Genomic DNA, 23,538 nt, shown 5'->3' with positions numbered 1-23,538 from the left:
AAGAGACAAAATTGATAGCAGAAGGAAGAACAGGAGGGAGAAGAAGAGTATACGTGTTGGTTGGATTGCAAATGGAATAAGAGAAGAAAGTCTTATCATTGTTTGTTCTTTGTATTATTTCCTGTCTGCCCTTCTATTGCTTTGCAAATTGATTGCACAGTGCAAGTATATTGGTATATTATCAAGCAAGTGGCACAGAGTCACAAGACTTATATTTGTTAGATCACATTGAAGGGAAGTTTGAGGATTTTAAAGGATAAGTCTTATTTTTATATATCATTTCTTTTATATTAGCTGTCTCTCAGTATATTTTCGTCTTTGTCGCATCATTACTAAAATATTAGAGACTATATCTTTGCTACAATCTCTGAGAATTTGTGATAGTTATTAAAATGAGTATCAGTTTAGAACATGTGATTGGTTTTAAAGTGAAAGTCATCAATTTACTTGATGTGATTACTGAAGGTAAAATTTATTCTTTTAACTCTGTCAATAACACTATTACTTTACAGACAAGTAGAAAGAATCAGAGTTTCTATGATTTTAGAATAATAAAATGTTCCTTCATTAAAAGTTTACAAGTTATTGGTGATAAGCCCAGTACTAATTCCTTTAAAAAACAAATAATTAAACCATATATGGTAAATTTGGATAGAATTGAAACATTTTTGAACCAAGAGATTGAAAGATCCAATAAAAATAGTCTTTTAAAGGGGAAAGGTGTTACCCCAGAAGGTCAAACTATTTTTGACATGATTTATAAGACTATCCCGGATACTAGATGGGATGATAAAGATATCGTCATTTTAGATGATATTAAAGTTGTTCCTCCTTATAAAATTGATAATATTATAACATTGCATGAAACACAATCTATAAATCTAATTGAAAAAATCATCGAAAGAGGTTGGGATAATATCAAGACTAGCAGAGATTCTACACCTATCTCAAAAGATGGTGATACCGATAGAAAAGGTGGTTAAAATAATGTAAGATAAATATAGTGTAAATATAAATGTAAACATATATAAATGTATATATGAATATAAATTTACAAATTAACTTCAGAGTACTTTCCTAGATCTTTCCTCATTTTTTCTTTAACAACACAAGTGATTTATTCATTAGTATCTCTAATTGTTACCCATTTCAAAATTAAATTCTATTGATTCAAAGAGATGTAATCCAATTCTTTTAGAGCCTGCAATTGTGTCAATTTCATCCCAATTGAATGCAATTTTTAAATCTTCATCAAATTTACTGGGAATTCTAAATGTTTCATCAGTAGATCCTGTAGAATTCAAAAATTCAAATAATACATTAACCCATATATACATTGTTCTGAACCGTTTTGTTGTTTTACTAAAAGCGTTAAAACTACTAGATGCAATATTTCTATTATCTTTATCAGTATAAAACGATGAGGAATCTAATAACATTGGTTTTTGATTGATTGTAATCTCAAATTCTAACATAATATCATTTGCATTTAAATACAATGGGAATTTTAGTTTGCCTTCATAGTTAGATATAACTTTATCGTCAAGATCACAATTATTAGAATTGTTTTCAATATGTGGGGTTGCTATGAAATTACAGACATGTTTAGTCAAATCTAATTTTTCCAATGTAATTACCCCATCTCTTCTTGGATTATATTTCTTGAAATTGAGCCAGCATGTAAAAATTTTTGAAGTAAACATCCTACTTGGATTTTTCACTAAAATGGATGATATAATAAAGGTATAATCATTCTTTAACACATTCATTAGTAGCTTTTGGTTATTATTATTAAATGATAAATAGTTTTGATGATAATTCAAATATCTTATCTGGGATTTAATAGTGACACCGGATGTGAGAATCTGATTTTTAAACCTATTTTCAGTGAATCTTTCCATTGCATTAGCTAAATTCATTTTTCTATATTTCATTAAATATGCAACGCAGATAGTACCAGATCTACCTTTCCCCATTTTACAATGGACAATACATTTATGATTATCACTGGACTCCAAAAATTGATGCATATCATCAATAACATCTTGTAACAGTTTGAATGGGGGTGGATAATGGTCTAACCAACCCTTTCGCAACAATATGGTTTTCAATTGACTTGAATCATTAAATACCTGTTGTGGTTCTAATGGTCCAATTATTTTATATTTGGGAGAATATTTCATGGTTAAGAATCTTTTACAAAATGCATTTTTGGTTACTAAAATACCAGAAGGAAATTGTAAAGTTTTTAATAAGTCTTTATCTGTGTAATCTGCATCAGTAACTTCTATTTTCAAATTGTATAATTTCCAATTACCCAATCCATAACTGATATTTAGATACGTTATTAAATCGTCTAATTTATTTCTAAATAATAACCGGTGTGTTGATACCACAGGACAGGAGCAGACAATCAAGTCTGATTCAATATGTGATATATCTAGCGGTAAACCTAAATTATTTTCACTGACATTCATCGGTAATCGATAAAGTTTTTTTAACACGCAAGAGAGTCCCATATTATTATGGCAATAACTTGTCATTGATATAGAAATTGGCGGTAATATATTAGTTAATACAAATGAATAACGTTTTGTTGGTTTTGCCCTTTTATATTAAATTGCTGGTAGTAGAAAATATTATTTTATAATTTATTAATTGGTTACAGAATTAATTTGGATTTGTATAATTCTTTTGTTTTTTTTTTGTGACATGTTACAACCAATTAACAAATTAAAAGTGACACAGAGGATGAAAAGAAGGAAAGAAAGTGAAAATGAATGGTCAATTATCTATATAAAATTAAGAAAATAAAAAGCTGTAATCAAATCAAATAATTGATTTTTATTGTGATATTATAATTATTCTTGTGATAATTGTTGACATGAGGCCACAATTTGATTACAAACCCATTCTAGCGTATTATCTATTGATACATCATCACTGTTCATGAAATCCTTTATATCAGAGGATCTTATAGGGTCTAGTTGTCCCTCAACGTCATTATTAATAAATAGTGGTCCATGTGTGTCAGAGTAGGATTTATATACAAATTCATCAAAATAATACGGTGGATCTACCCAAAATGAATCTAAAGTTTGATATCCATTTCTAGCTGCTCTTCTTTTTTTTAATTGTTCATATGGGGCACGTATTAATAGTTTAATGTCAAACTTGGACCTAATATCATCATCATTAAATAACATAAATCCATCAGCAATAACAATTCTCAAGTTTGAATCTATGTTAGAATATTTTAGTCGAATTTGATCCAATATTGATGGATTAATTTGAAATTTATCTAAATCATCGACATTATTATTGTGTATTAATTCTGTTTTAGTTTGGCCGGTTTTACGAATGTGGTCTAATTCTTTACTAAATAACGATAAATCTAACGCCTCCGGAGAATCCCAGTTAGCAATGTTATATTTTGGGTTAATTGGAATTTGATCATCATGTTTAAAAAAATCGTCTTCATGAATTAATATGCTCCTGTCAATTAAATTTGATGTTAATTTAGCAATTGTTGTTTTCCCACTGGATGAACAACCACTTAATCCAACTAAGACTACTTTCTTGTTTCGGGTCATGTACTCTTCCTATATTACGTTCAATTGTTTCAATGTCACTAATTATGTATAGATGAGGGAGATTGTATATTAGTCAATGTTTGGAGAAGTAAATTATAGATTTTGTTGTTGAAACTCTCTTATCTTCTCTTACATAAAAGTTTTTATTTTTCCTGTTCAGTACCTCTATTTTAATGGAAAATGTAGTCATGAATATACTATTTAGAAAATGAGATAAGAGTGCTGGTAAAAGTAGAATATACTACATGTTCAACAGGCAACAAAAAAAAAAACAAGAAGCAGGTTAACCAATCTGAATAAACACAATGATTGTTGGTATTTTTGTTTAGGATAAGTTATAAATGAAGATACATATAATATATATAAATATCATGCGAAGTTTTGATATATCTTTACTTTACTTTTTTTTTACTATCGAATATCCTAGATTTTAAAAATTCAATCTAGAGATGGTCATTTACGTACATTGAGTATATGAAAAGGTGGACTCCACTGTCATGTAATGAGAAAGAGATGTTATTATATTTGTATCTATCAACCCTTGTGCTTATTCAACGTTATTATGCTATTACCCATACATAATGAAGTATACGATAGTATTCTACAATGGATAGTAGCAAAAACTTCAGACTCTTTCTAATGGAGAAAGATCTGAGATCTGGTCAAGATTTCTCGAGCTAAAGCTGTTTTTGGTGTCTGTCTTTTCTTCCTCGAAGATTCTTTTCTTTGAACAAAAAAAAAAAGACAAAATGGGTAGAATGAAAATTTTTTTCGTATTGTGCGCTTGAAGGTTTTAGGGAATTTGATCTCCATCAAATAAGTAGCTAGTGTGATATATAGAAACATAAGTAGAGAGATACAAAGTTTACAAAAAGGAGGTAACAGCTATGGAGATTTGACATTAAATAGCCAGTCTCTTCATTCAACTCTGTTTGAAAAAAAGGAAAAAGATAAAAAGGCTATAAGATTGCAGTTTAAAACAGAGTTTCTGCAAAGATGGGTTATTTTGTCCCTGAGAAGAGTTTGGATAACCTTAAATTTTATAAATATCAAAGCGAAGACAGATCTTTACTTTCAAATTATATTCTAAGACCATATTGGAGAAAGTTTTCTACTATCTTCCCATTGTGGATGGCACCAAATTTAATCACATTATCTGGGCTATTTTTTATTATTATTAATGTTATTATCACATTATATTACGACCCAACACTTACGAAGGAGTCACCAAACTGGACCTATTTTTCTTATGGTATTGGCTTGTTTTTATATCAAACTTTCGATGCATGTGATGGAATGCACGCACGTCGCACAGGTCAATCTGGCCCATTAGGTGAATTATTCGATCATTGTATTGATTCTTTAAATACAACGTTGTCTTTGCTCCCATTTTGGTCTATTACTGGCATGGGATTTTCTTATTCGTTAATATTTGCCCAATTTTTATGTCTTTGTAACTTTTATATAAGTACATGGGAAGAATTTCACACAAAGAAATTGTTTTTGAGTAAATTTTCAGGACCAGTGGAAGGTATAATTATCCTTGTCATTTGTTATTTCATAACTGGTGTCTGGGGTACACAATCTGTCTGGCATAAACCATTATTTACTGTTGATGGTCTTTGCACAATTGAAACGATTCATGTTATGTTAACTTTTTCTGGGTTAGGTGTTTGTTTTAATATTGTCACAGCATTACAAAATGTAAAGGGTTACTATGAGGAAAATGGAAATAAAAACAATAAATCAAAGGAATCCATTCAATTAGATATCTTAGATGCTATTAATGGGTTGTTGCCATTTTTTGTTTTCTTTTTATCTATTTTTATTATCGTGATCATTGAACCTAAATTTATTAATTTACAATTTATCATTAGCATTGGATTGATTATGGCTTTCGTAGTGGGCCGTATGATTGTTAACAATTTGACTTTGCAACCATTCCCTGACAAAAACATTCCAATGTTTATTCCAACCTTCCAAATCATAATATTTTTGGTCTGTAGACATTTCTTAAACATTGTTCCAATGGAAGATATTATCTTGGGTTTGACTTGGTTGGGTTTAGGTTTAGCTTCTGGTATCCACTTCATGTTCATCAATGAAATTATTTATGATTTCACAAATTACTTGGACGTTTACGCTCTATCCATTAAACATCCAAAGAAAATTTAACCGCTCTTTGTCATGTGATTAAATATTTATTAATTATATATTTTATTATTATATCATTTGTGTTCATTTATTTATATATGTATATGTATGTATGTGAACATCTACATATATACATGGAAGCATTTCAAATATCACATATCTCTATATACAAGAATTTGTATGTGATTGAAATAGTATTATTAGTGTTAGGTGAAGAATGAAGTGGAGAAGTTTCCTAGTAACGAATAAGTGGAGAGGAACAATACATACATAAATAAATATGAATCAAAGGTGAGGAAGGGGAAAAGAGAAAAAAAGGAGGGGAGAAGTATGATAAAGTCTTTAAATTCAAGCTTTTGTAGTGGAAGTACTATTTTGTTCATTTTGACCTAGTAGATCATTAGCACCCTTTTGTAAGTCAAAAGTCTTCTCCATTTCAATCAATTGTTGTTCACTCAGTATAGATAACGATAGAGGAACACCTAATAATAGGGCAGACGTAGTCAAAGCCCAGGTTAAACTTCCACCTTTAGAGAAGACAGTTCTGATGAAAGAAAAAGTGGAGTGGTAAGAATCAACAACATATTGTCTTTGTTTCGGTGGAATGATTTCTTTTAAAGCAACGATTCTTTCTAATAAAGTTTCATTTTCATCAAAATCGTCATCAAATTCACTATCATCTTCCTCGTCTTCATCCTCATCCAAATTATTGTTTTTAGTAACAGGAAAAATATCCTTTTCTGAAGCATCTAATGGTTCAGTCGAAACCACTTGTGGCCCTTGAGTTTGTGGAATTTCTTCCTCGTTGATTTCAGTTAATTCAACCATTGTACCTTGTTCTGTTATAGTTAACTTTTTGTTTTATTGGAATTATGAGAATCCTTTAATATTTTTCCTAGTTTTTGGCTAAGAATTACATTATAAGACTCTTTTTAAGAGATTTGACAAGATGTCATGTTATCTGTCTTTTAACTTAAATCAGCAGTCCTAAAGTTTTTGTCTCTTCTTTTTTTTTTAGTTTGTTCGTTTCTATCCCAAAAAGTCCCATAAAAAAAAAGTAAGCAGAGAGATATTTGTTGATCTTAAATCGTTTTATACGGTGTGCACCAAAATCAAGAAAAAATACTAATTTATAAACCCTAACTTTACACGATATAACCCTAACATTTCTTTATCGGTAACATTAATAGAAGAAAGGTATTAGAAGTGGTACTTATTCTTTAAAAAGCATTTGTTCTCTTCTGTTATTAGTGTACAAAGGTCAATATATATTTAAATGTATGTATGTATATGTATAATGTTATATTAAGAATTATTAATAAATTAATTTATCAGCGAGAAGATTTTTTAGATTTCTTTGACTTTTTTAGCAGCTTCATTTCGCTATTGTAAATGTCTTCTGCCTTCTCTGTGCTTCTTTTCTTACCGGTTTTTACACTTACTACACCACTATTTCTTTTTGCTGCCTTTTCTAGACTTTTTTTAGATTCGTTCCATTCCTCGCTGTTATCATCAATTTGATATTTGTCTAAGTTTAAGGAATTAATCATTTCTCTTTGTCTTTCCCGCATGGCTTTCATAGCTTCATTACCAGCTTCTTCTAAGTCTTCCTCCATCTTATCTAATGCATCAGCAGCATTATAACTCCTAATCTCTTCACCATTCATTTCTGCGATTGTTTCATCTACTAACATCTCTGTTGGTAGCGTTTCTTCAATAGCTTCACTGATAACTTCTCTGAAATAAACAGACATTTTTCTAATTATTTTAGCAAACATAGCGATTGTTTGATTTGAAGGTAAATTCAATTCTTTAGTAATATCATCTATGCTCTTGCGCTGTAAACCTATAGCTAATAGTATAGCACTTTGAACACTGGATAAATGGACTGTACTACTCATTTTCCCACCAAAGTAAAGTAAAGCTAACATTGGAATCATATCAACAATAACATGATAATCTAGAAGATTGTTGGCGTAACTGTCTAATCTCTTTAAATCAAATGGTGAAAATAGGTCATCTAATTGGGTCTTTGTCAATTTGGCGATACTATTACCATTATCATTTGATAATTCATCAGCCTTCTTGGCACTTTCAATAACGCTTAAAGCTTGTACAGTTGTGAATGTTTTGAAATCATATGATAATAATGATAAGAATCTTTTATGAAAATCTCTTGCAAATGCAATTAACCAGTCAGGTTGTCTACCTTCTAACACATTTAACATTACACATGTATGTTCACCAGTCAAGTCATTGGCAGTTTGACGCAAATAAACAGGGACAAATTTATTATTCTTCCAAAATTTATGTAGTTGTTGGGTCAAACCATAAGAGACACCTAGATAATGTAAGAATTCTGGTGGTTGTTCGGATAATTTTAATAATAATGGTGGTAAAGTCTTGGCATCTCTTAATTTAATATTATCTTTTAACAAACTGTCCTTTTCTAATTCATGATCATCGATTCTCTTGATGGAATAATCCTTTGGTTCGATATCTTCCGACATATCGGTAAATTTACCTTCAAAATAATCTCTTAATAACTCAATAGCACGAGAGCCGTACCCCATGGATGCATATTCAGGATTGGTGGCAATTCTTACAATACGAGCACCACTCAAACCTGCAAATTCTTCATCTTGGAATTGCTGGGAGACCAACCATGGAATCAGGTCACCACCAGCTCTTTGACCTCTGGACAAAGAATTTCTTACACTCTCCTTAGAAATTTGACCTTCAAGAGCAACCTGTATCACACATAATGGGTCAGGAATTTTACCACCATCTTTTGGATCAATTGGTGGTAGTAGTACAAACAATTTGTGAGCAGGTGCATCACTCATTAATTGAAGATCGTTAGGGGAATTCTTATAGTGGGACGCGACATAAAGAGCCATCATCTTTTCTAGGAAATTTTCGGATACCGGATGGTAAGAGAATAAAGTATCTCTATTAACAATAAATAAGTTACATTGAAAGGGATGTGGAGTACCCTTGGCTGCAAATCTTGGGTTTTTTATTAAAGTTACATCTAGACATAATAGTTTATTTAACCATTTTTCGATAGGATCTCCATCTGCATATCTGATTGGTTCTTCTAGGGATATTTCACGTAATTGACGAGTTCCTATAGTAGAGTAAGAAATTGTGTTTGGTTTTTTGTCTCTTGAGGTAATAATCGTTTGGGAATCTTCACGACCAGTACCCTTGGATTGGTTACGTAACTGCTTAATTAGTTTCAGGGACAAGGATCTGCCTGTACCTTCATAACCATTAATAGTAGAAGCCATAAAGACTAAATATGGACCTAACAAGCCCTTAACAATAGGTAATGGAATAGCAGCTGCTTCATCAATAACAACTAATTCAGCTTGACCAAGAACATGATTATCTTGCGGAATGATATATTGAATTGTTTGTCTATGACCACGTTTAATATCTACTCTGACAATAGCACCATTGAAATCAGGATTAGTAGATTGTATGATATCATAATCGATATGTTCTTGGTATCCAAGAGCATCAAAACCTTTAAAAATAAATTGAAATAAGGTTTTTAAGTTTTCTGGTGATGGTGATGTGACAAAAATATTAGAATATCCATGGGCCACAGCAGCCGCTATAGAAATACCTAAAGCTGCAGATTTACCCCTACCTCTACCTGCAGTGAGGGCTACAGTGGAATTTAATGTTTTTTCAGAGATAGCATCAATAAATGTTAAAATCGCATGAGCTTGATTTACAGTTTTCGATAATGCAACTAGTGAACCTGCTGGTTGAACATCCTCTAAAGATTCTTTCAAATCTTTTAATTCTTGTTGCTTTGGAGTTAATTTATCAGAATCATTTGGAGGTAAAGCTTTGACATTTCTTGCACCAGAAATAGGTAATACGTTTAATTCATCGTCAACAACCAAACAATTACTGTTCCCACCCAAAGATAAAATAAATCTTTCATTAAATCTAGCAACAACATCATCATGAGCTTCTGTACGATAACGAGAATGAATATCCATTGACATGGTATATAGTTGTTTTAAGGATGACATTGTTTTTAAAAGGATAACAATAATACCACCACCTTCAACTGTTTCAATTGTTCTTGCCAATAAGTTTGGAGTCAAAGCTTCAAAATCTTGTAAAATACACATACCATATGTATTGCCAAGAATCTTCTCAGTTTCTTTATAATAAACGTATCTAATATTTTGGTTTGAAATAAAACTTTCAAATGGATCACGTTCATTTGCTTCTCTGGTACCTCTTCTGATTTCATTCTTGATTTTCTTTTCTCTTTTTTTTCTGTGGGATGTGAAACCTAAAAGTTTTTTCTTATATGCCCAAAGAACAGACTTATTCATTTTTAAGTCCGCACTCATCATTAAATAATGTAAGTTTGGTAGTTGATTACGTGCTTTATCACCAACTATGATAAACAGTGATCTTTGTTTGGTTTGAACACCATTTCTAATCAAAGAAGGAATACGAGAATCAATTGCCTTCTTAGCCATTTTTATATATGTTGAACTTTGTTGTTAGGCTATTATGTGTGACAGTAGTTGTTTAAAAATAAGGTAAGTAATTTATCAGTATTAATAAGATATTAAAACTATTATACCTTAAGTTATAATACTCCGCAATCCATATTTCATCTCATTTCATCTCATTTCATCGTTTTATAACATAATATTTTTTTTTTTACTTTTTTTAGTTTTGAAAAAAAAAGATCATTTTGAACGTTTGCAAGTAATGGTATATAAAAATTTCAATTGGAGTCATGAAATTGCAATGATAAGAAGACCATATATAAGAGGAAAAACATCCCTATGATATTTTGAGTTTGCGATATTTTTTACATAGGATTTGAGCATCTCAATAAGCGAGAAGACAATTTAAGAACTGTTTGTAAAATTTTGTAGATATATGATGTATGTTACGTAAGGGTAAGGATTTTGAGTAAAGCCAATGCTAGTGATTTCAAATATTCTAATATCAATGGATAGTTATCAATAGATTTACGTGTTTTTTGTTATATACAAACGTTGAGTTCAGCAAATGATTTCTGGAAATTCCATATTTTACTTTAAGTGTCTATAGGATAAGTAGAGTATGACTTACTGGTGTACTATCTTTCAATTATTAAATCTATCTATTATTTGTTTTTAGAATTTTTTTATATTAACAAGTGTTTTACTTGATAATCTTAGATTTTTTTCTAACCAAAAAAGAATAATGATACTATAATCTTTCTAGTGGTACTCGTACGTTTATAATAATAGAATAGTTATTAGCACAATCATTAGAATCTTTGTAGTATCTTGTTTAAGGTGGAAATGTTATAAATCCAAAATGTCAGACTTGGATATGGCTATTCTTAGCACGTTGCATAAGTCTTCCTTCTTAAATTTTTTATGGAAAGAACTTTTGAAATTCAAGTGGAAATCTGTAAAAGTAAGGACATAAGTATACAGAACAGGACTAACAAACAAATGAATAACTAAGAAATTTAGCAGAATGGCATATATGATACTTAGATTGAATAGTTATATTAACTAGTCTAGACTAATTAACTAACTATATTCAATATTGTACAAAGAAATATGGAGTGCGTCTATATCATATAATTATTTAAGAAGGTTATTAATATTATTATTTTCCATTGGCTATTCTCAGAATGTTACTATTAAAAGGCCATTATGATAGTTAGAAATATCACAAATTGTGACATATGAAATCCGGATGTCACTATAAACGATCTTGTGGACTCCTTGGTCGACGACAGTGTTCTTGTTTTTCTTGTTTTTCTTGCTTGTATAAATATGTTTATCTGTGTATATTAGTTTACTCTTTTTGTAGAGTATCGTTTATATATCATATACAGACAACAAATCAAGCTATATCTATCTATTTTAGTGTCTAGAAGAGTGTGTTTCCTTGCAATAGGGTTTTCGTCTATTACAGTCCACATGATTGTTTACAGTGACAGCAAAATTTCATATGTCATGTAATATCCCTGATATTACTGTTTAGGGGTTGTTTAGAAAAATGAGGGTTGACGATATTTTTCTAAACTTTCCTTTTTGCAAAATTTTACAAACATAGATAAAAGCAGGAGTAACCAACATGAGTACAAGAGAACAACCAAGAAGAAAACAAGGAACAAGGAACCAAGGATTACATAAGTTTAGATATATAGCATATAAGTGTATGCTATTAGGATATCTTAGATTAGGAATATAGATATATAGATATATAGGAATATTACACCTAGAGATATAGAAAGAGTCTATATCTTATATCTATCCAAGTGAAATATTATTGAGATTTCAACAAGAATAACTGTTATCAGAAACACATAACCTCAGCGTTATTATATGTCATAGTTTTTTATGGTGCAAAAAAATGCGAATTCTGTGGATCGAACACAGGACCTCCAGATAACGGTGACCAAAGTTTCTAATCTTCAGTCTGGCGCTCTCCCAACTGAGCTAAATCCGCAACAATCTGATAGCTCGTGTCGCAGTATGGTATGGTCAAATTCTTTGTGTATTCCAGGGAAGCGCAAATAATATTAATAGTCATTCAAGTAATCGAGACAGTAATCAATTATAGGCGATAATATAATTACTAAAACGGTCTTATATATTGAGCGGCTTATATTGAGCTAATATATTTATTCAAAGTTACTTAACTTGTTACTTGCTTGTTGTTCTCTTTTTGTTCATATATAATATATAAATTATTTACAAGAAACGGTTATGGAAGATGATCTTTTATCTCCAGAAAACGTTGTCCTTTTATATGTTTTCTGGAGCTCGATCGATTATTCAGATTAGTACGTTAATGACTTGACTGATTCACCCTAAAATTTATTACATTAATTTAGGTGCACTAATGGATTAGAACTGCACCCCAATTTGCTAGTTATGGTAATTGTGTGCACTACTGATAAACGACACAATTATTATGGTCATTAGTAATACATGTGTGACTTATTAAAACAATAGGTAAATTCTAGATTCGTCAGAATCTTATGTAATCTTACTGGAACTAATCTTTTTATCATGCAGCGCCTAATGTTGTAGCACATGGCTTATTAAAACTGTTGGAAAATGAGAGTTTATTACTGTCATTTCCATAAGAATTATTTTTAATTAGTTTTTCTGTATATTAGGTGGTGTACGGATGTACCATAATATCAGGAAGACATTTTATTTTTCACCAAATATGTTTTTCAGAGATTTGAAGAGAAATGAAAAACTTAAAAGAAGAATCAAAGTAAATAAAAGAATTTATACTGTATACACTATATAATAAGTATATACATGTATTTAATACAAAAATAAAATAAGCATCTGTAACTTAATAATGTCTGCCATTACCATGGACGCTGAAGGCTCCAAATTCCAACAAAAACGATAAATAGTTCTAAATTCATTCAAAATATTAGGTAATCTTGTTGGTGATGACTCCTCTATCATACAACACTGGTGGTCCCTGTATAATAAGTTAGTTAAGACCATCGAGATTATACAAGATTTCAGTCAAATCTAGAATTATCTATTGTGTTTACGTACAACGTGTTCACATAACTCTGTTATTGCGCACTCATAGCATATTATGTTCATATATACTGTGTTCATGTACACTTGCTACTGTACCACCATAATCTATTGTCCTAAATGTTTTATGAGATTCAATTATATTATTATAGCTAATAATGAAGATATTGATTATAAATCCAGTAATTTATTTAGTTGAATAGCTGATTGAGTTTCACAAAACATATAAAAGGACAATAACGAACAACGAAATAGTACATAAGCTTGATACAACTGCTAATATAAAAGACTGCCTAGAAATTGCCTTACCGATTGTAATGATTACTGGCTCAGTTATTATTGAATATCCGATTGATATTATCTGTGTTTTTCGAACAATTAATAAACTAGGGATTACTTATATAATACAGCAGTTTTTTGCTACAGTTAAAATTTATAAATGTAACCTATCAAAAGGTTAAGAATATGGTATTATTATTTGGGCTTGAAATCATGTTATTAAACTAATAAGGTTAACTGTTGAAATAGAATGTTCTATAATGAAATAGATAGAACAATAAGATTTTAGCAGACACTAAACGATAAATTGTTGAGTAATAATTGTTGAGAGGTCACCAAAAGTTGTTGAGTTTGTTTATTAAATATCTTACTGTTCGTAGAGGAAAATGACTTAATGTTAACATATATAAAGCCAAGGATTTCATCATACATTATTTTTATCTTATTTACAATCTTTGTGTATTATTACTTCTATGTTGTATATAGAGAAAGAAAGTGAAGAACTTTATTATAATTTTGTATACTAAATCTGTTTAATATAATATTGAGAATGTTTACTATATATCCAATGACTACAGGTGCTCATTCTTAACAGTAACAATAAATATAAAGAAGTTATATCAAAAATTAATTATTGCTTATTTATTGTTTGTGAGAGTAAATATTGGAGAATGAGAATTTACTACTACTATTTTCCAACACTTTTGTTCTACATAATTAATATACAAGCAGCTAATATACCATGGAACACATTTCATTGGGAGTCCTCTTTTTTATATGCTATTATAATTTTCCAGTAATTTAGTACGTTGAATTTGGATTATTACCAGTATCTTTAATCATATTTCGACACACATATTCGAGGAGGCGAAAAATTTTAAAAAAATTGCGCTAAATAGAATATAATAATTCTATTCAGGTTGAAGCTATAAAAGAAAGTGAGTATCTACAACTTAATAATGTTTACTATTATGCTTGGTGCCAGGAATACCATATTTTATTATTCTTCTATTAAAAAAATTTTTTGATTATAAATTACTGATGAGAAATAACGTTTGCTGAAATCGAATGTTCTAGATTATATGAATAAACCGACTGAATTTTAGTAAATATAAATTTTTATTGAAATGCAGAGAATTTATTGTTTCCCTATCAGTAAATGCAAACAAAACAAATTGATAAATTATTGCTGCTAGTAAAAGAGATATGTTAGATAGGAAAATATGTAAAATCAACACTTTTTTCATATCATGTTTCTTCCCTTGTTTGTCTTTTCTAAATTATCACCTTTATATTATACATAAATAAGGAATCCGAAGAACATAACCATAATTTTGTACACTATATATATATAAATATAACATTGAGATTGTATACTCTATATCCAATTACAACAAGCTGTAATTTTCAATGATAATGATTGATTCTAAACTAATTAAATACAAGAATTTATACTGTATACATTATATAATAAGTATATACATGTATTTAGTACACAATATAATAAGCATCTATAACTTAATGATGTCTGCCATTACCATGAACGTTGAGGGCTCCAAATCCCAACACTAATAAATAGATTGTCCTGGTTATTCTTGATAGCCTCGTTATTCTTTCTCTAGTAGAACATACTAGATAGAATAAGAATATTGATATTGATAATTACCTCCGGCATTATTTTTCAGGCGCTAATTCTCAACTTTTTTAGCAAGTTGTCATATTTTTATTGTATATTTTCAAAGAAAAGTATTCTTGTGTATGGTTTTGGTTAATAACTTTACTATGTTTATACATTAATGGAATCGAGTAGTATTATTGGTAATGTAAAGATGTTATTTTAACTTCTGAAATATAAAGATTTGTCTATGTTTTGTTTCATTCTTGTGACTTTCCAAAAAACAATTAGAATCAATCTTTTGGAAATAAATAAAAAACCTTTTTAGAAATGTATTTCTTCTAAAAGATCATCTCAAGCAATATATTTACAATTATTCTTATTCTTGTTATTACTGGAATGATATATTACCGGTTTGAGTAACATGTAAATATATCAAAGAGGAAAAATGTTTGTTTTGCACATTCAACATTATGCAGATAAAATCAAACAGAATCAAAATAAATTAATATATTATGAAAAATTGCCAAAAGGTAAATATATATAAGTAGACGACTTTACTTATTAATTTTCCAATCTGGATGAATAAGTTATATACACTTTATCATATGTTTCTTTTGTATTTATATAATTATTAATTCCGAATCAAAAGATCGAGGGAAAATTACACTACATATCAACATAATAATAATACACAATAATAACATATAGTATGATCACCGACGCTAAGAACATGTATACTAATATTATTCATCCAGAGGAGTTATATTAATAATTCTTAAGTGAAATCTAATATAATTGATAATACTATTAATATTTACCATCACTTCTGATATTCTCTTACAAAAATCAGATATCTTTTAAAAATGCTAGTTATTTGTCACCAATGTTAAGCCTACAATTAATTGAATATACTCAGAGTTTAAACTCAGGGTTTAATCTGTATAGATTCCATTGCCTTAATATTAGCTATTACCCGCAGAGTATGTTTTCCAAAATTTTACAATTAAGGCCTTTTTACATTTTTGAAACCATCTATCTCAATATAACAATAATACCAACTCTATTTGTGTTGAAAGTGTTAAACAAACGTACACGGATAATTCAGATTGACGAAAATATATACCTTTATCATTACTATTAAATGACATTCTTATATTTATATTAATATTATTTGAAATATATATTTAATAATCTATTGTAAGAAGCCTTAATTAGAAACCTTTAAAAACATAGTCTATAAGTGACATAACGTCAAAACAAAGAACTTGAAATACCAAAAATTCTGAGCCTAAACTATAAGTGTATTTGAACAAACGATCGTTGGATTAACATTGGTGGAAACTAACTAGAAAGCTTGCTGAAGAAGCCTCTGATTACTGAGAGATGATGTCAGAGGTAATTATCAACATTAATATTCTTATTTTATCTAATAAGTTCTATTAGAGAAGGAATAACAAGACTATCAAGAAAAACTAGCATAATCTATTTATTAGTTTAGAATCAACCATCATATAATTTGTAAGCTTTTATGTACACAATTAATATTAATCTTTTAGTATATACATGCTATAACCCTTACATGTCCATTATGTATTTATTTGCGAAAATATTCTTCAAACAACTAAATAGAAGATATTAGAACTTATTAAAATAATAAAACACCCAAAAAAAAATGTAGATAAAATATTTATTATTGTCAAACATTTGTCTTTTATATATTGAATTTTAGTTTGTTGTACTACCTAATATTTTTATATTCAAGGGGTAGATTATATTAATTACACAACAAGGAGTTCAATCTGTAATTTCCATATTACAATAATTATTACTCAAATCGATGTTTTTTATTAGGTATTCCTCATTCATATATATTGATCTTCTGATCAATTATTGTAATTTATAATATTTATAACTTTCCACTATATGAATTAATACACCATACTATATTGTGAAAGTTTGAATTTGAATAAACTCTTATTGACTTAATTTTGTATTTCTAGAATATCTTAATCCTTTAAAAATGATATTTGAAAATAAACCAATTGGTAATATCGTAAATAAAACTGTTAACACCGATCTCATAAAAAGGTGTACTTAAAAGGTTATTGCTATTAGTAGTTATGTTTAGTAAATAAAAATAAGAGTAGATATATTATCAAATAAAAATCTTCCCTTTTTCTTATGTAAAGTTCTAAAATAAATACAAAATGTAGTCATATATAATATCTATGAATTAATCATAAAAGTTATTCCTTTACATTCCTTATTTTGTTTTAATATATTAGTTCAACTCTAGAACATATAATTTATATTTTCTTCTTTTTTAGTTGCCTTTTATTATAACAGCTTTAACAGTATTTCAATTGAAAATACCTATTAATTACTCACCATATATTATCCATCTTATTCATATACATTCGCCCAATATACACAACATTACTAACTATACCTTAATTAACTAATGATTGAGCATAAGGTAATGACCCGAAACTTAAAATTATATATTTGAATCAAGAAAGGAAAGAGAAGGCATAAATTTACAAATTTCCTCTAATAAAGTTTAAAGAATTATATTTTATACTTTTTACTCGTATTAATTTGCTCTTACAAATTATATAAATAGGCTGAAGGATCCTATTTGTATCATCTATACTAATAATTGTATTGACTAAAAATGAGCACTACTTTCAACGAAAGTTTAGGCACTTCTTCAAGGAAACTTTCTAGAAAATACGAATATATTTGAACGCACATTTACCACTACAAAATTTACATATATTCAAGCAGTATCTATTATAATGATCTAGTCGTTATGAAAATATTTTATATTAATTCAAATATATCACTAAATTGAGTTTCTAATTTCTCACTGTTAGTTTCATTATTGTACATAAATATCGATTACCATCTATTTCCTTCAATCTTGTCTCATATTTATAGTCAATAATAATATATCTTATTTTAAAATTAAGTAAGAGTTAGCATAGTCCTGCATTCTTTCTCCAATAAAATAGATCAATATTGCATATTAACTTAATACTTCGAATATTAAATTACAGTAACTTTATTACTTAGAAGAATGAATAAAAGAAATGCTTTATACATATCTATAAAATAATTAGTTCTTAAAAAACTGTTTATATTATTTATTAAATTCTTATTTATACAGAAATTCAAATACTTAAATCTAGTATGGAATATCATTATCTTGACTGGTTTGTTTCTCTGTATTTTGAAAAGATAAATTATTACCGTTTTTATTAGCGTTCTGTTGAAGAAGCATTTCATGGAAATTACGTATTTGTTCTATGTTTGGTGGGTGTGTCACATTTGCAGCTGGTGGATGCATCTGTTGTTGGTATTGTGGAACATGTGCTTGTTGTATATTCTGTTGATAATAAATATTTAAATTTTGATTATACAGAGGCTGCTGTTGGAAGTTTGACTGTTGTGAATAAAAATGGAGATTGGAGTTGGCATAATTATGCTGCATATTATAATTTAGTTCGGGACCAAATGCCTGGCCCGAATAGTTAACATTTGTATATCCCTGTGTTCGCATCTCCCCATAAGCTACGTCAAAGTTGCTACTATTATATTGTTGTCGTGGATATGAATTGGGATTCTGCACAAATGGCTGTTGATAATTTCCGCTAAAATTATTAAAATTATATTGACTTTGTTGAGCCATATGTCCATATTGATTTGCAGTAGATTGATACATGCCTCGAGATGGATTTGAATAAGCAGGATTGTTTTGATAATTCATTCCCAAATTGTTATTTTTAATATTATTATCTGAAATGTTATTAAAATTATTAATAGTATTATTAATGTTTGATGCATGATCAAAACTATCGTTTTTGATATCCTTATGACGATTCACCCTAGACATATAATGTTTTTGTTGTACTATTCCAACTGGAGCCTTCATCTTCGAATATACAGTATTTTCTTGATAGCTAGTCTGCTGTTTCTTTCTTGTGACCTTATTATTGTGGGCATCTTTAAATTTATTATTATCATTATTATTCGTATTACTGGCTGCTTTTTTCTTCTTCTTTTTATTTTTCATCATTCTCTTGAACTGTGCTTCCTTTTCATCATCAGAAAATTCTTGTTCTTCTTCTGGTAATTCCTCATCATAACCATTTGAGGCATCTGTACCTTTTACACGTTTCAATTCAAATGTGTCAATCCAATGTGCGTCTGGAACAACAATAAATATCTTTGCTCCAACCATTTCTTTAATCTTGGATATTATCTCACTTTTAGTCTCATCTACTGGAGATATACCGACCTTATAAAATGGATTTTGTAATTGACCAAAAACCTCAGATAAAGTACCGACTACTTCACGATTTTCCAAACAAAAAATAGACCCATCCTTTAGAACTCTTTTCTCACCAGAAGTAGTACCCTGAACAATAACATTAGATTCAAAAATAGATTTAATAATACCAATCTCTGAAATTTTAGTCTTTTCATCGATCTTGTAATTTTTTGGGACCTCAATAATTTGTTCTTCAATAATCTCATTTTTGGATCTTATCGCTTCATTTAAATTGTAACCTTCTTCCTCATCCTCCTCTTCGCCTGTTTCATAAATATCTTTAGCATCATCTGTATTTTCTTCTTCTCCTGAACTAGAAGTGTCTGTATCAGAAGATTCACTGTTTTGTGATTCACCTTCGCTAATCCTACTATTATTATCACCTATATTGCTACTACCTTTACTATCAATGCAATCATCCACACCCACTGCATCTCTTTCTGTGTTTCCTTCAATAATTTGATCATCTTCATTTGATTTCTCTCTCACTTCCCCATTATCTTGCTTACTATCGATATCATTTCCATTATCTTTTTCATTTATATTCGAATCTCCAATCTCTTCAACCTCCTCATTATCAATATTTTGCGATTCTGTTTCACCTTCGGATTTCTCCAGTGAAGTTAATTTCAGTTCTTCCGCTGTTATTGAATCTGCGTTCTCTAAGGCTCTACTGAATAAATCACCTGTCATTAATAATGCAATATGTGTTTATATGTATCTATATCTGGTTCTTGTTGTTCCTCTACCTCCTAATACCACTTAATCCAGAGGAGAATATAACTTTTTGTCAGTAATATCAAAAACGAATCCTTAAGTTTTAAGTATTTTGTTCAGATGGAGAATAATGAATCATACTGTATCATCTCATATCATACAGTACTTTTTCTTCAGCTCATCTCATTATAACAAAAATCGCCTCTTTTTTTCACGAACCAAAAAATTTCAAAAAAAAAAAAAAAAAAGAAATTCTGATTCAAATTTTTTCCGTGAGATATGTTTTTTTTATAATTAGCTTTTTCTGTGGGAAATCCGTATAATATTATAGTTTAGGGTATTGATAATTTTGACACATTCTTCACAAAAAGAGCAATAGTCCAAAAAAACAACTTTGATAATAATTTTCTTTTACATCCACACACAATGATGACAAAATGTTCTGATCTTAATAATATTATCTTTTGATGATAGAAGATTTTGTTGAATATATTAACTAGCCCACTCCAAAACCTAAAAGAAAAATATCGCAAAATCATGGCTTAAATAAGGAGGGGAAATACTGATATGATACCTTTATAATCATCGAAATATTACTGGAATAGACTTATTTGTATAATGTTAAATGGTTAAGATTGTAGAAGAAATTTAATGGGAACCTTAAAAATTAACTGTGTCACTGTTTATTGTGATTAAGGTCCTGCAAATAAGACAATTTTAGAATATGCTGCAATTGATAATAATTTTTTGTCTTAGTAGTAGATCAAGACAATAATATATTAGAGTAGATGATTATCAAGACAAAGAATATTCCTTAGCAATACTCTCCCTAATTCTTGTCAAAATGAATTCCTACAATGAACACCTAAAGCATTTAATAAATGAATTTCTGCGTAAGTAGTTTCTATGTTTAAAGTAACTGTAGTGCAAAAAGAAATCTAAATATACTATATGTCATATATGAAACAAACATATTAATATTCTCCTCCCCCCTCCTCAACTAGCTGAAAAATCCAATAAAAACATCAGCCAATAACTATGAACTAAAAAAAAGAAAACACAGAAAACCTTGTATAAAATCGCCTGAATACCTTGTAACAAGAATCATTTAGTCACTAGTCAAGAGGTGTGGTCTTTTTTTCTCTCTCCCCCACACCCTAATCACCTACAAAAGTTTCAATATTTGGGAAAACTAATAAATTACTGCGGTTGTCTCCTATAATTTTTAATGCACGGAAATAAAAAATTTCATAATAATTTGATGGGAAAATCTTTTTCAGATCGTATTTTTCTATAGATCAAGTAGTTTAAGATACAAAAAACAAAAATAACAATAGTCAGTAATGTTGAGTAAACCACATTTAATAGACAAGAATTTTTCAACAAAAGAAACAGTTTTGTAAAAACAAAAAAAACTCTCACAAGCTTTTAAAGTCCTCGTCTCTATTTTCCAAATTTGTTATCTTTTTTCCAATAATATTCGGAAACCCTGATTTCATTTTTTTAGAATAGAACTTCTATGTTTTAACATAGACTATAAATAAATCTAACACCCTTTTTTTTCTTGAATAATAACAAACTTAACATATTTCAAAAAACTAACACTTCTTTGTCATCCAAATATATTAATGAATAATGAAGGGGATATATTCTAATAACAACATATTGACCTAATATATTATTTTTTTTGTTAAAAAACTCATGTATGTTTATAAGAAGCCCTAAAATTATTTTTATCTTTTAAAAAAAACAAAAAAAAAAAAAGAAAATTCCTTTCATTTTATCTTTTTTTTTTTTATGAGAAGACAAAAACAACAGGGGTATATTGTTCTCTCAAAGTCGGTGATATCATCCTATTCTTTTTTTCCTTTCACCCCCACCTCTTGATAGCCTTTTCGTAAATTATTCTCGGTGATTGCCGAGACCCCTTCCCCTTTAGACTAAGCCGCTTATTAATAGATTCGAAAAGTGATGCCCCCCCTTGAAAAAAACAAAATGATAGGAGGCGAGAGAAATTACAAACTGGAAAAAACTGCTGCATGTAAAACATACGAAAACGAAAAATAAGATGGGCAAATAAAAATATTTTAGTTTTCTTCAACCACTGTAGTCATTTGAAATTAGGGTTTGTCAAAAACATTACAGAACATATCCATTTTACATGAACATCATGGATTACTATTAAGGCTATATAGCTTGTATTAAGATAGCTCAATAATAACCCCACTCTAAGTACTCTTATGTTTGTTTTTGTTTGTTTTTTATATAATTTCACAGAACATTATTTAGGATATCTGCTTATAACTAGTGACTTTAAGTCTTTTTCTTCAAATTTAAAAGTATTAACAAGTGAATGGAACAAAAAAAAAGCATTGCAACAATAATTGAAGATAAATATTACGTTTTTCAAGCTTCTAATAGAATGATAGTAAAAATTTGTAAATATAAGCGCGAACAGATAGTTAACAGTGAATTTCTCACTATCTATCTCTGTATATTTAATACTGTTTATACAACCACTTGATATATTACATTGTTTTTCAAACTAATCAGAGTTAGGGTTTCATCCAAACGTATTAGACATCCACTTAATTTACAGTAGGGTTCAACACAAAAGTCTTGAAAGCAATTTTTTGTCGGGAACATTATATTTGTTTTTTCTACAAAACTTTTTGAGTGAAAAATAAAGGGGACACCCACGAATAATGATGATTAACCGTATTCTGAGACGCTTCTTGCTGTGCGAAGATAATAATTTTCAATATTCAGAGAGATGTAAAGAATATTAGAAGAATTTCTATGGGTCGAAGAATTCGTTTAAAACGAAAAAAGCTTATTTCTTCTTTGACATAAGCACCTTTTCTACTCACCTTCTCGAATATTAATTGTTATATATAGATGTAGTAAATCTCACAAGTATTTCTTTTTTTCCTTTCGTGACCTGTGAATTACCTTCTTTTTTTTTTATTTAACTACGGAGTATTAAAATCATCTTAACTTTCTTAGTGACATTTAACTCTTAAAGATAGACAAACAAATAGACACTATAATATACATAGTGAGGGACATAAGGATTCCTACTTTATATAAAATATTTTTATCCTAATACTTATTCACTCAAATTATATATTGGCATGTGTGTATAAAATTATACACATAAACTACATATTCATACCTTTGCACTTTTTGAGATTGATTTTTATTTTTTTTCCCTTTTAACTTGAATAACAACTATATTCATCTATTTAATGCTTTATTCATCTACATATATTTTTTTGT

The 23,538-nt window shown here is 28.9% G+C and overlaps 7 protein-coding genes and 1 non-coding gene across 8 annotated transcripts; 2 read left to right on the top strand and 6 right to left on the bottom strand.

Moving 5' to 3' along the window:
* Nucleotides 1-392: 392 nt before the first annotated feature.
* Nucleotides 393-983, top strand: LSM12 (Lsm12p; the record flags this gene model as incomplete). Its single annotated transcript, XM_064861096.1, has 1 exon — nt 393-983. The coding sequence occupies one exon, from the start codon at nt 393-395 to the stop codon at nt 981-983; it is 591 nt and encodes a 196-aa protein (XP_064717336.1).
* Nucleotides 984-1,133: 150 nt separating this feature from the next.
* Nucleotides 1,134-2,543, bottom strand: TEP1 (putative phosphatidylinositol-3,4,5-trisphosphate 3-phosphatase; the record flags this gene model as incomplete). The annotated part of the gene is made up of 1 exon (XM_064861095.1): nt 1,134-2,543. The coding sequence occupies one exon, from the start codon at nt 2,541-2,543 to the stop codon at nt 1,134-1,136; it is 1,410 nt and encodes a 469-aa protein (XP_064717335.1).
* A 318-nt stretch (nt 2,544-2,861) lies between these two features.
* NRK1 (ribosylnicotinamide kinase) lies at nt 2,862-3,593 on the bottom strand (the record flags this gene model as incomplete). Its single annotated transcript, XM_064861094.1, has 1 exon — nt 2,862-3,593. The coding sequence occupies one exon, from the start codon at nt 3,591-3,593 to the stop codon at nt 2,862-2,864; it is 732 nt and encodes a 243-aa protein (XP_064717334.1).
* Nucleotides 3,594-4,589: 996 nt separating this feature from the next.
* CPT1 (diacylglycerol cholinephosphotransferase) lies at nt 4,590-5,768 on the top strand (the record flags this gene model as incomplete). Its single annotated transcript, XM_064861093.1, has 1 exon — nt 4,590-5,768. The coding sequence occupies one exon, from the start codon at nt 4,590-4,592 to the stop codon at nt 5,766-5,768; it is 1,179 nt and encodes a 392-aa protein (XP_064717333.1).
* Nucleotides 5,769-6,095: 327 nt separating this feature from the next.
* On the bottom strand, nt 6,096-6,575 carry TOM22 (Tom22p; the record flags this gene model as incomplete). Its single annotated transcript, XM_064861092.1, has 1 exon — nt 6,096-6,575. One exon carries the CDS (start codon nt 6,573-6,575, stop codon nt 6,096-6,098), a length of 480 nt encoding a protein of 159 aa, XP_064717332.1.
* Nucleotides 6,576-7,078: 503 nt separating this feature from the next.
* On the bottom strand, nt 7,079-10,261 carry KRE33 (ribosome biosynthesis protein KRE33; the record flags this gene model as incomplete). Its single annotated transcript, XM_064861091.1, has 1 exon — nt 7,079-10,261. One exon carries the CDS (start codon nt 10,259-10,261, stop codon nt 7,079-7,081), a length of 3,183 nt encoding a protein of 1,060 aa, XP_064717331.1.
* Nucleotides 10,262-12,153: 1,892 nt separating this feature from the next.
* Nucleotides 12,154-12,248, bottom strand: PWA37_004611. Its single transcript has one exon. It is a non-coding gene; the product is annotated as a tRNA-Phe (tRNA).
* Nucleotides 12,249-18,396: 6,148 nt separating this feature from the next.
* Nucleotides 18,397-20,235, bottom strand: NAF1 (RNA-binding snoRNP assembly protein; the record flags this gene model as incomplete). The annotated part of the gene is made up of 1 exon (XM_064861090.1): nt 18,397-20,235. One exon carries the CDS (start codon nt 20,233-20,235, stop codon nt 18,397-18,399), a length of 1,839 nt encoding a protein of 612 aa, XP_064717330.1.
* Between the last annotated feature and the right edge of the window lie 3,303 nt (nt 20,236-23,538).

This window comes from Arxiozyma heterogenica (assembly GCF_036370985.1).
Source record: "Arxiozyma heterogenica strain weizmannii chromosome Unknown scaffold_6, whole genome shotgun sequence".
Lineage (NCBI taxonomy): Eukaryota > Fungi > Ascomycota > Saccharomycetes > Saccharomycetales > Saccharomycetaceae > Arxiozyma > Arxiozyma heterogenica.
The sequence above is the reverse complement of the archived record's forward strand: the minus strand, read 5'-3'. Positions and strand labels throughout refer to the sequence as shown.